The 12,396-nt window shown below is 44.8% G+C and overlaps 1 protein-coding gene across 1 annotated transcript; it reads left to right on the top strand.

Annotated features, from left to right (window-relative positions):
* Positions 1-6,872: 6,872 nt before the first annotated feature.
* Positions 6,873-11,326, top strand: LOC123165346 (uncharacterized). The gene is made up of 4 exons (XM_044582977.1): positions 6,873-7,529; positions 8,447-8,561; positions 10,122-10,317; positions 10,445-11,326. Exons 1-4 carry the CDS (start codon positions 7,147-7,149, stop codon positions 10,600-10,602), a joined length of 852 nt encoding a protein of 283 aa, XP_044438912.1. The 5' UTR covers positions 6,873-7,146; the 3' UTR covers positions 10,603-11,326.
* Positions 11,327-12,396: the final 1,070 nt, after the last annotated feature.

A 12,396-nucleotide genomic window follows, 5' to 3' on the forward strand; every position in this document is an offset into this window, starting at 1 on the left:
CCTACGATCACGCAAGATCTATCTAGGAGATGCATAGCAACGAGACGGGGAGAGTGTGTGCACGTACCCTCGTAGACCGAAAGCGGAAGCATTATGTTAATGCGGTTGATGTAGTCGAACGTCTTCACAATCCAACCGATCCAAGTACCGAACGTACGGCACCTCCGTGTTCAGCACACGTTCAGCTCGATGACGTCCCTCGAACTCTTGATCCAGTAGAGGGTCAAGGGAGAGTTCCGTCAGCAAGAAGGCATGGTGACGGTCATGGTGATATGATCTGCGCAGGGCTTCGCCTAAGCACTACGACGCTATGACCAGAGGAGTAAACTGTGGAGGGGGGCACCGCACACGGCTAAGAGAAATCTTGGTGTGCCTTTGGGGTGCCCCCTGCCCACGTATATAAAGGGGGGAGGAGAGAGGCCGACGGCCAGGAGGGGCGCGCCATGGGGGGAGTCCTACTTGGACTCCTAGTCCAGGTAGGATTCCCCCCTTTTCCTTTCTCCACCGGAGGGAAAAGGAAGGAGAGGGAGAGGGAAAGGGAAGGGGGGTGCCGCCCCCTCCTCCTTGTCCTATTCGGACTCCCTAGGAGGGGGGCGAGCGACCGCCCCCTGCGGGCTTCCCTCTCTCTCCCTTAGGCCCATGTTGGCCCAACACTTCCCTGGGGGGGTTTCCGGTAACTCCTCGGTACTCTGGTAAAATACCCGAATCAGTCAGAACCATTCCGATGTTCGAATACAACCTTCCAATATATGAATCTTTACCTCTCAACCATTTCAAGACTCCTCATCATGTCCGTGATCTCATCCGGGACTCCGAACAAACTTCGGTCACCAAAACACACGACTCATAATACAAATCATCATCGAACGTTAAGCGCGCGGACCCTACGGGTTCGAGAACTATGTAGACATGACCAAGACACATCTATGGTTAATAACCAATAGCGGAACTTGGATGCTCATATTGGCTCCTACATATTCTACGAAGATCTTTATCGGTCAAACCGCATAACAACATACGTCATTCCCTTTGTCATCGGTATGTTACTTGCCTGAGATTCGATCGTCGGTATCATCATACCTTGTTCAATCTCGTTACCGGCAAGTCTCTTTACTCGTTCCGTAATGCATCATCCCGCAACTAACTCATTAGTCACAATTTTTGCAAGGCTTATAGTGATGTGTATTACCGAGAGGGCCCAGAGATACCTCTCCGATACACGGAGTGACAAATCCTAATCTTAATCTATGCCAACTCAACAAACACCTTCGGAGACACCTGTAGAGCATCTTTATAATCACCCAGTTACGTTGTGACGTTTGATAGCACACAAGGTGTTCCTCCGGTATTCGGGAGTTGCATAATCTCATAGTCAGAGGAATATGTATAAGTCATGAAGAAAGCAATAGCAATAAAACTAAACGATCATAATGCTAAGCTAACGGATGGGTCTTGTCCATCACATCATTCTCTAATGATGTGATCCCGTTTATCAAATGACAACACATGTCTATGGTCAGGAAACTTAACCATCTTTGATTAACGAGCTAGTCAAGTAGAGGCATACTAGGGACACTCTGTTTTGTCTATGTATTCACACATGTACTAAGTTTCCGGTTAATACAATTCTAGCATGAATAATAAACATTTATCATGATATAAGGAAATATAAATAACAACTTTATTATTGCCTCTAGGGCATATTTCCTTCAAAAATCACGCTAATTAACTTGAATTATACCTTAAAACAATAAAGCAGAGAGGAAAAGAAAGGGGCATTGTGGAATAGTCTAGAGCGCTTAATGGCACATGGTATGAGCGCATGCGTTCCTACCACCGGTCGTACCGTGCACCGTCGACACTGCCTGGTCAACTACTTCACCCCCCGTGCAATCGGATCAGGGTTTAGATGCCCACAACCACTAGAAACTCATCTAGAAGGAAGAACCCTAGCCTCTGGAAGGATTAGAGGGGGAATTGGGTAAGGGACTCCGCTGCCGCATCACCACATCGAGGAGGCATCATCATCAACCATTAACTTCATCACCATTCTGTCTTCATCTCTTTGTAATATATCAGTCCATGTGGATCCATTTGTGTATTACTTTGACACTTCATCCATGATTCCCGTGACTTTATTCGCCAATGCTTATGGTCTCGATGAGCGAGTAATCTCCATAGTTACCGGGGAATGGAGGAACCCTAGTATGTTTAGGATTGAATGTTGATAGGATTTGACATCCTCTTTTTATGTTTATATTAATGATCTTCTCAATGGTGGGTGAAGTCGACCATCCAACATAGATCTCTTTTGGACGAAAGTTCGTTACTATTGGCGCGTGATGGTGGGTTGCGGAAGTCGGTAATAACAGTGCTTACCTTCCTCCTTCCATGACTATTGCAATAGGGGATAAATGGAGACCGCTTTAGTTGCGTCCATGGGGGAACCCTTAATTACCGTTGAGTAATCAGAGTGGGGATGAAAAGTAGTACCATATAGGATACGGGTACACGATATGTATGAACATATTTGTACTTAGCTCCGCCCACTTATAGAAACATATAAAGTTGCTTAGAAATCCAAACATCGAGGTCACATTAGATACATACTATTGGGAAATCCGGACTCCTGGAGAACACTTTAGCCCTACTGATTCCGACAACCGATATTTCACGCCTTCCGCCCTTTTTATTTTACTCTTGCATTTTATTATCGTGTTCACTACAACCTTGCAATATTTCAAACTTCCGTTTCGCTTTGCTTTGGATCACAACTAACTCACATGCACAATATTATAAAACCACTACAAGAGACAAATCCATTTTCTATGCTCCTTATGGGATCAATACTCTTACTTCAGAAAGGCTACAGTTAAAACCCTGTGCAGTTGCAGGCCCACCGGAAGCAAGGTTGTGCTTCTCGCAACAACTGTGTGCAAGGGCGGAGCGACTCAGCGACACCGCCTGAGCTTGGTTCACAACGCGGAAGGAGCTCTAGGAGTCTCAAAAGTACGTCGAGGTGCCCTCTTCAGGCCGACGATGACGTAAATCCACAAGTTGCAGCGGCGGGAGGCCGTTGAGCTGTACTTTTTGGCCCTCCGCATCATTCATGATGCCACCCCAATGGAGCCTGAAGCAATGAAGCCTGCACGACTTTCAGTGGAGATCTTCAATTGGGCAACCCGAGAAGCACGCTCAGAAATCCCCTTTCGGGCGGGTGCTGAGAGTGCCTCTTCATAACCATGCCCAACCTCGATTCCATGCCGGTGGGCGGTCCATCTTCCTCTGACGCTCCAAGAATGCGCTTGACGAAGCGCGATGGTCCTCGGGGGTGCAGACATCAACGGTGGTGGTGGAATTTCTTTTGTTTTTCTTCTTATCCCTTTTTTGTTAGTGTTGATGTCGGATTTCTATCTAGGACCACCCCTTAGTGTTGGGAATCGTAGCATAATTTAAAAAATTTCTACGCTCACCAAGATGCATCTATGGAGTCTACTAGCAAAGAGGGGAAAGGAGTGCATCTACATACCCTTGTAGATCGCGAGCGGAAGCGTTCCAATGAACGTGGATGACGGAGTCGTACTCGCCGTGATCCAAATCACCGATGACCGAGTGCCGAACGGACGGCACCTCCGCGTTCAACACACGTACGGTGCAGCGACGTCTCCTCCTTCTTGATCCAGCAAGGGGGAAGGAGAGGTTGATGGAGATCCAGCAGCACGACGGCGTGGTGGTGGATGTAGCGGGTCTCGGCAGGGCTTTGCCAAGCTTCTGCGAGAGAGAGAGAGAGGTGTTGCAGGGGAGGAGGGAGGCGCCCAAGGCTGTAGGTTGCTGCCCTCCCTCCCCCCCCTTTATATAGGCCCCCTGGGGGGGCGCCGGCCCAGGGAGATGGGATCTCCAAGGGGGGGCGGCGGCCAAAGGGGGGGAAGGGGTGCCTTGCCCCCCAAGGCAAGGGGGAAGCTCCCCCTCCTAGGGTTCCCAACCCTAGGCGCATGGGGGGAGGCCCAAGGGGGGCGCCCCAGCCCACTAAGGGCTGGTTCCCTTCCACTTTCAGCCCACGGGGCCCTCCGAGATAGGTGGCCCCACCCGGTGGACCCCCGGGACCCTTCCGGTGGTCCCGGTACAATACCGGTAACCCCCGAAACTTTCCCAGTGGCCGAAACTTGACTTCCTATATATAATTATTCACCTCCGGACCATTCCGGAACCTCTCTTGACGTTCGGGATCTCATCCGGGACTCCGAACAACTTTCGGGTTTCCGCATACATATATCTCTACAACCCTAGCGTCACCGAACCTTAAGTGTGTAGACCCTACGGGTTCGGGAGACATGCAGACATGACCGAGACGCCTCTCCGGTCAATAACCAACAGCGGGATCTGGATACCCATGTTGGCTCCCACATGTTCCACGATGATCTCATCGGATGAACCATGGTGTCGAGGATTCAATCAATCCGTATGCAATTCCCTTTGTCAATCGGTATGTTACTTGCCCGAGATTCGATCGTCGGTATCCCAATACCTTGTTCAATCTCGTTACCGGCAAGTCTCTTTACTCGTACCGCAATGCATGATCCCGTGACTAACGCCTTAGTCACATTGAGCTCATTATGATGATGCATTACCGAGTGGGCCCAGAGATACCTCTCCGTCACACGGAGTGACAAATCCCAGTCTCGATCCGTGCCAACCCAACAGACACTTTCGGAGATACCCGTAGTGCACCTTTATAGTCACCCAGTTACGTTGTGACGTTTGGCACACCCAAAGCACTCCTACGGTATCCGGGAGTTGCACGATCTCATGGTCTAAGGAAAAGATACTTGACATTGGAAAAGCTCTAGCAAACGAAACTACATGATCTTTTATGCTATGCTTAGGATTGGGTCTTGTCCATCACATCATTCTCCTAATGATGTGATCCCGTTATCAATGACATCCAATGTCGATAGTCAGGAAACCATGACTATCTGTTGATCAACGAGCTAGTCAACTAGAGGCTTACTAGGGACACGTTGTGGTCTATGTATTCACACATGTATTACGATTTCCGGACAATACAATTATAGCATGAATAATAGACAATTACCATGAACAAAGAAATATAATAATAACCATTTATTATTGCCTCTAGGGCATATTTCCAACACTTAGTTGATGAGGAGGTTTCACAAAGCCCTTATCTACCGATCTGTTGATCAACATATTTATTAGCGAGCTCGAGGAAGTTGCTAATATTTAAAAAACAAGCAATGTCAAGAAGATAACCTAGAGCAGCTCCTTTTCACATCATGGACCCATGGACCCTCTCAGAGGGATATGTGAAGATCAAAGTGGATTAGGGTATAGTGAGGTATGAACTGGCAGGCGTTGCGTGCCGGTGTGCAGAAATTCAGAAGGCATGTTCTTGGAGTGTTCTTCGATGGTTTTATCAAGACACAGCTTCCCTCGAAGAAATTGGGTGTCGCGAGGCCCTTGCACTGGCAGTGGACTTAGCACTACAGAACGCCATTATCGATTCTGATCCTAAGGAGCTATTTACAGATCTTTCATGTTGTTTGGGAGGACTTTATGGAGCCATTGTAAGGGGGATCATCGTTACATTGTTAAGCTTTATGAACTGCAGCTTCATCTTCAAGGGTCAAGCCTCAGATGTGAGGCCCATAATCTTGCCAAGTTTTCTCATTCTTTAGGGCGGGACGACATGTTTGGTTGGGTCAGCCCCATGACCTTTTTTATCCCCATGTTGTTTAACCTCGATCAATAAAACTTGGCAACATTTTCTAAAAAAACGATTTTTCAATTGGTTTTCTCTTTTTATATCTATTTTTAAAATTTAGAAATGCATTTTCTAAAAAAAATATGTAATTAAAATAAATCATTCATGTATTTAGAAAAATGTCCATGCCATTTATAAATAGTGTTCACACATCAAAAAATATTTTTATATAATTAATAAATGTGTTCACTTATTTAGAAAAAAATTGGGCAATTTTAAGAAGTGTTCACATAGTTTACAAAAAATGTTTTCTTAATTAAAATGTCCATGTAATTATAGAAAACTTGTATTTTAACAAAAAGGAAAAAAGAAAACGAAAAATCTGAGAGGAAATAAAACCAGGAAGAAATCAGAAGGTAAAAAAGATTAAAATGTTTTTTAGAACAAAAAAAGAAATGGAAGGAGGAGGAAAAAAGTTGGTACAACATAGGAACCTAAGCCTGCAACATCGGCGGTCTCTCTTCTCAAGAACAGAAGAAAAAAAATAAGAAAAAGGAAAACACTTGGCTTCTACCGACGGATTGCACGCGAGCATCTGCCAGCTCGTTCGTATGACGCATGCCCTGACGGAGCGGTCTTTTCTTTCTTTCTTTCTTTCGGTCAACGTGGCTGTTGCTCTCTGCTCACTGTTCACTACGATGAATTTCTGCAGCAATGTCTTTGTTATACAAAAACTGCAACAAGACCTCTGTCTCAGAAAAGTTTAATTTGCAGTGAGACCTTCATTGCAGAAAACCTAAACTGCAACATGACCTCTGTTGCAAAAAGATGAAACAATGCAAAAGATATATTTTGCAAAAAAATTCGCAACATGACCCGTGTTGCAGAAATTTCACGCAACACGACCTCTGTCGACACTTGGTCGCTCAATTCGTCGGATCCGACAGCTCGCGAGGTGGTGGATCTTTTAGCGTCCAAAGTGACACAAGAAATTGGGTCTGTTTGACACATTTAGATATTATGTCACATCTAATCTGATCTTCACTATGTTTGTGGTTTTTTTTTGTCCCAACTCTTTTTCCTTGTTGCTGCCTTATTTATGTAAGGTTAGATGTGACATCCAGAAAATGTGCATTAGACAAACTGCAAGAAATTCGGAGTGGTTGCTTACACCCAACGCAGCCGCATCGGCATCAACCTCCACACCGCCGTCTCCGAATTCCCCAATTCAAGAGGAGGCGAGCCAGCCCTTGATCGGATCCCGACTCCGACTGCTGGACGGAACAATGGTAACGCAGTCGGAGCCAGCATCAACCCGTCGTCCTCCACCGCCCTCAACCATGGATTTATTCTCCACCTCCTCCTGCGTCCGCCGCCGATTTTCTTGACCCCTCGCCGGCTTGTCTGACGCTTCCGACGACGACATGGATAGTGCGGAAGATCGACCCTCCTTGGTTGCGGAGGAGAAGGACAAGCAGCCTGTTCCCTTTAGCGACGCTCCGTCTCCAGTGCGCGCCGTGCTCAACCGTCCGTGGCCATCCGCCGTCGTCATCCGGCCGGAGGATAATCCGTCCGGAAAGTACCGCACTCTGGTGGCCACCGCCAAGGACATTGGGGACCCGATCTCGCCGGAGGAGATGGCCGCGCTGGAGGACAAGGAGGGCGACGACGCAGGCACACGGTTCTACAAGGCAGCTGCTCGGGCCAACGTCGTTATGAGGAATTACATCCATGAACACGGCAGCCTGTACATGGATGAGAACGGCAAGTACATGATCGACAACTCCGCCCAAGTTGAGGAAATACGGTAATATTTATTCGCCTCTCCCTGCCACTCGAGAAATTATTCATGCATACTTGTTCCATGTCAAACTTTATCCATCACTTATCTTCTGCTCAGTTTCCTCTTCACTTTTATGATCATGATTTGTTAGAATTTCAATGGGTTGATATATAGTAGTATCCAGGAATTTTCTTTTCGGCAAAATTGATTCTTTACAAGCATTGGATTTGACTTACCGTAGATCTGCAAGTTGTACTCTTCCCCTATCGACGGCTTTGACCAAATGCACACTCTTTTGTTGCTTGACCTTGTACTAAGGAGCCATTGTCTTGCGATTGGCTCGAACTCCTCAATATGTTGAAGCTAATTCCTCCTGCTCTCCTGTACCGCTAATGGCAGTTAGAAGCTACAGACCGTGAGCGATATTTGAAGCTTCCTCACTAGTCAATTAGTGCGACCTGGTTGAATTGAACAATGCAGCTGTTCAGCTTAATATGAAAGCTCTGCAGCAGCTTAACATGAGCTGAAGAGGGGTGGTAACTGGAGCTCATTTTTTCTCTCCAGTACATGCAGGAGGGTTGCTTGTAAACTGTACCAACAGAAGTACCTGGAGTTCTCATTTTGTGTCTGTGTGCGTGTGGGGGGTGGGGGGTCGATAAATATTTGTTTCAGTCAACGGATTATGTTTTCAGTTTTCAGAAATTACCAGCGTTCCACAATGGTTGAGTGTTTGTGCAAAGGCTAAATAATAAGGTTGTTCACGAGCTGATTTTGCTTTTACTTTTCTATCTCTTTTGTTTGAACTTCATTCCCTTTTGTCACTGAAACTCTAAGCAAGGAAGTGAGGTCTTAATCCACGGGTGTGTATTTTCACGTACTGTAAACCAGAAATTCCTTATTTGGCTGCTTAATGCTCTAATAATATGTTTCTATCATTGTAGTTGCAAGCATGTTACAGCAGAAGAAATGGAATCGGAGATAATGAAGCAAGAGATGACTAAGGAGCAAACTTATTTATCAGAATTGGCTTTAGCGAGTTTCAACAAGAGGAGAAAGGTATAGCAGCCATTTTCCTATCTTCCATTTGCTATTTGGTTTCTGCTTGTAAATTGTATGCAAGTCGGTGTTCCGTTGTGTGCCGGTATTTAGTCTTAGAAGAAATACCAGACTTTGTTTCTTGACAGTATAAATAGAAACCTAAGCTCCCTGAGGACTTGAACCTGGGTTTTCGCTTTTGGGTTTTTACATCAACTCTCCCAACCAAGCGAGTCCTGAAAATATTAAATTAGGACCACTAGCTAGTACCATGAGCTGCACAAACTGCATGTTTCAAAATAGAGAAAAGTATACTTTTCACCCCTCAATTCTTGGCGGAGTCTAGATTTGGTCCCTCAACTTCAAAACCGGACAACTTGCACCCTTAACTTCCGAAACCGGACAAGATTCATCCCTGGTCACGCTTTCGACCGGTTTTGGTGCTGTCCCACCCCGGTTTTGACTGCACCAACTCAAATTCGCATATTTTTCCCAAGTCCGCGTAATGTTTTCAAAGTCGGGTACTTTTTTTAAATACGTGAACTTTTTAAAAATTTGTGTACTTTTTTCAAATCCGTACTTTTTCCAAGTTCGCATAAGTATTCAAATCTGCGTACTTTTTTTAAATTTCATGTAGTTTTTTCAAATTCATGTACTTTTTTAAATTGACGTACTTTTTCATATTCGCGTACATTTTTTTGGAAAGGGTTCATGAATTTGAAAAATTTATGCGAACTCGAAAAAAGTACGTGGATTTGTTTTTTTACGCAAAAATAAGCAGATTTGAAAAAATATGCAAATGTTTTAAAAAATCATGGATTTAAAAAAAGTACGCAAATTACAAAATTGTTCACTGATTTGAAAAAAGTATGTTTACTTTTTGAAAAAATATGCGACCTTGGAAAAACTACGTGGATTTGAAAAGTGTATGTGAATTTCAAAAAGTTCACGGATATTAAAAATTTACACGAATTTGAGTATGCGCTGGTCAAAACTGGGGTGAGTCGGCACCAAAACCGGTCAAAACCGAGACCAGGGACGAACCTTATCCAGTTTCGGTAGTTAGGGTGCAAGTTGTCCGGTTTTGGAGTTAAGGGACTAAATTTAGACTTCACCAAAAGTTGAGGGACGAAAAGTATACTTTTCTCTTCAAAATACTTAAGTGTAATTTATGAGTGTTTCACTTAAACTTAGGGAACCTTTTGAAGATTACAGAAATTCCCTATTCCACATCTAGCATTCTGTAGTGGCTACTGATAATAATTCTTGTTAACCCAGTTAGAAGAATTAGCAGCGAACCCATTGCATAGTTTGTTACGAATTTCTAGCAGTACATAATAGGCATTTCATTTTATTGTTTCCAGTTTTGATTCTTCTAGTGGTGCTTCTTTGTACTAGATATTTTGTTCCCTTAGAGTTGTGTTTGATTATTATCTTATTAAGTCCCGTTTTGTGCAAGTTTGCAAGTGCAATCACCAATTACGTGCACCACATTACTGTGACAATGCTCAATATATAGCTGCACAATTTTCTAAACCTGATTTTTTATTTTCCTCTCCTCTCTCTGTGCCCAAATTGCAGGTGAAGTTTGAGTTGTGTGAGACATTGCTTTCTAGACTCTTTTACGAGAGCAGCCGTATTTTTACGCATCTAAATTTCGTCGCCAAGCGCAAGGATAAGAAGAAACTCTTCTTCGCCGAGATAGAGGACTGTGGACAGGGTGGTGTAGAGATCTTGGAAGTACGCTGTTGTGTTCCCCTGGATTCATTATGTGAAGGTAAACCTGCCGAATCTTCAGAATATTATCCAGATCAATGATTTATTGGCTGTGTGTTTATTCCCTATTCACCAGTTTGTTGCTATATATTTTGGCACTGAACGGCCTCTTACTATTTGTTATGCAGGTGGTTATTATTACTACTGTGATGATCCTAGACGTGGCTGTAGGAAAGGGTTTGACTTCACACGCTGCTACGGCTGCAGCGAGTTTCTGAAACATCCGGTTGATGGCTCGACTTACTCAGGAGGCCATGACCATCGGAGGAGGAACTATATAGTTTAGAACGTTGTTTCATTTATCAGCGGTGGAAGACAGAGTTGCCGGTGAAAACTGAGCCGATGGCAGTCGATGGCGGCGTTCTCCGCCGCTACCTTGATGAATGCATCGTTGTGTAACTTCTGTCAACCCATTCGTGCTGCTCCGAGGAAAACCCTAGGATCTGGTCTTCCAGATCGAATGATGGCGGTACTGCGGTGTCGTTTCTCTCTTGGGAGCATCGTTTGTGGACCAACACTGAAAGACAGAGGCAGACGTGGAGTGTCTTCGTCTTGCATTGAGCTTCGGTGGAGATGTCAAGTCATGCCTGGCCCGCAGGTGCTACATTGTTCATGTCTGGTCGGCAGGTGCTACGCACGACAGATCCTCCAGAATCTTCGCGTCTGGATGGACGAGCGTAGGGCGGTGGCGCCGTTGTGGCATCGATGGATGGACGGACTGGCAAGGATGATGTGGATCTCTCTCCTAAAGATGGGTCAACAGTCCGATGATGATGGCGGCCTTTAAAACGTGTGCATGTGGTGTACGCTTTAGGTCCGGTGCACCGGCGATTCATTTCGATATGTTATGTGGATGGATTGGCGACGACACCGGTTTTAGATATGAAAGTGAGAGCACTTCACATATCGAGTTTTGTAGGTGTGAGTGGTGGCTTCGGGTGGCTTGATGTATATTTTTGTTAGACCTTGTTGAATAATAGTAAAGATGGTCGTATGCATTGATTGATACATAGGTCCGGGGATTTTAACCTCCTTTTCAGAAAGAAAAAAATATCTGCAGTGGAGCCTCATTGTAGCAACGGGGTGACAGTGAGCCCCATTGTTAAGAGCATTTCCAGTCGTTCGGTCTCTCGGGACGACGAAAAAGCGACGTCTGGGGCCGAATCGGAGTTTACTTTCGGCGTGGGGGTGATTGCATTCCCAGTCCCCGCCCCCAGGTCGCCCCCAAATGCAAACTCGGCGATTTGATTCAAATTTGTACAAAACACGGTACAAACTCGGCGATTTCATTCAAATTTGTAAAAAAAAAAACACTACGCCTACTACACCTAGCCCTACTATGTCGCTGCCGCCGTCCGCCTTCTACATGCCGAGGAGCCTGTAGAACCGGCCGCCGTCGCCGCCACCGCCGCCCTGCGTCCCGCCGGAGCAACCGCCATCCCTGCTGCACCCCTGACCAGGGTCGCTGAAGCCAGAGGCGGAGCCAGGATTTCTCAAAGCCCAGGGCTAAAAGTAAGTGGCTATAAATAATGCCAAATATCACACATACCAATACATGTGAGGAGTAAATTACAAATTTACATTAAGAATACAATTTAAATTCATTATTACCAAGAGAACAGATTCGATAAATATGTCATCAATTTAAGAAGGTACATAATTGCAAAAGTTAGTACCAAATTAATGAAGAATGGCTTCATTTGAGGCCATTGTTTCTCCACCAACAATAGTAGAAGTTGTAAACATAAAATCGACTATCTAAAATCAAGAACGGTACATAGACCAAGTCAAGTATTCATATGAAATCTTGTGAAACAAGAACATATTTTACGTAGGTGATTCATTGGTGTTGGTAACTTGGTATTGTTGGATGTGGTCTTGCTGGATGTTGCTTCAAAAGAAAAGAAAAAAACTGTCCTGATCCTCTCCATCTTAAATTTATACCTTTTTAATTCCTTTTAACAAATAACAATGAAACAAATTTGACTAAAGCAATAAAATTCAGCGCACTAGCTCATTGATGTTTTGGCTAATACGAAGGAATTAGGGAAAATTAAATGAGACAATAAACTAGATATTA

This window comes from Triticum aestivum, chromosome 1D (assembly GCF_018294505.1).
Source record: "Triticum aestivum cultivar Chinese Spring chromosome 1D, IWGSC CS RefSeq v2.1, whole genome shotgun sequence".
NCBI lineage: Eukaryota > Viridiplantae > Streptophyta > Magnoliopsida > Poales > Poaceae > Triticum > Triticum aestivum.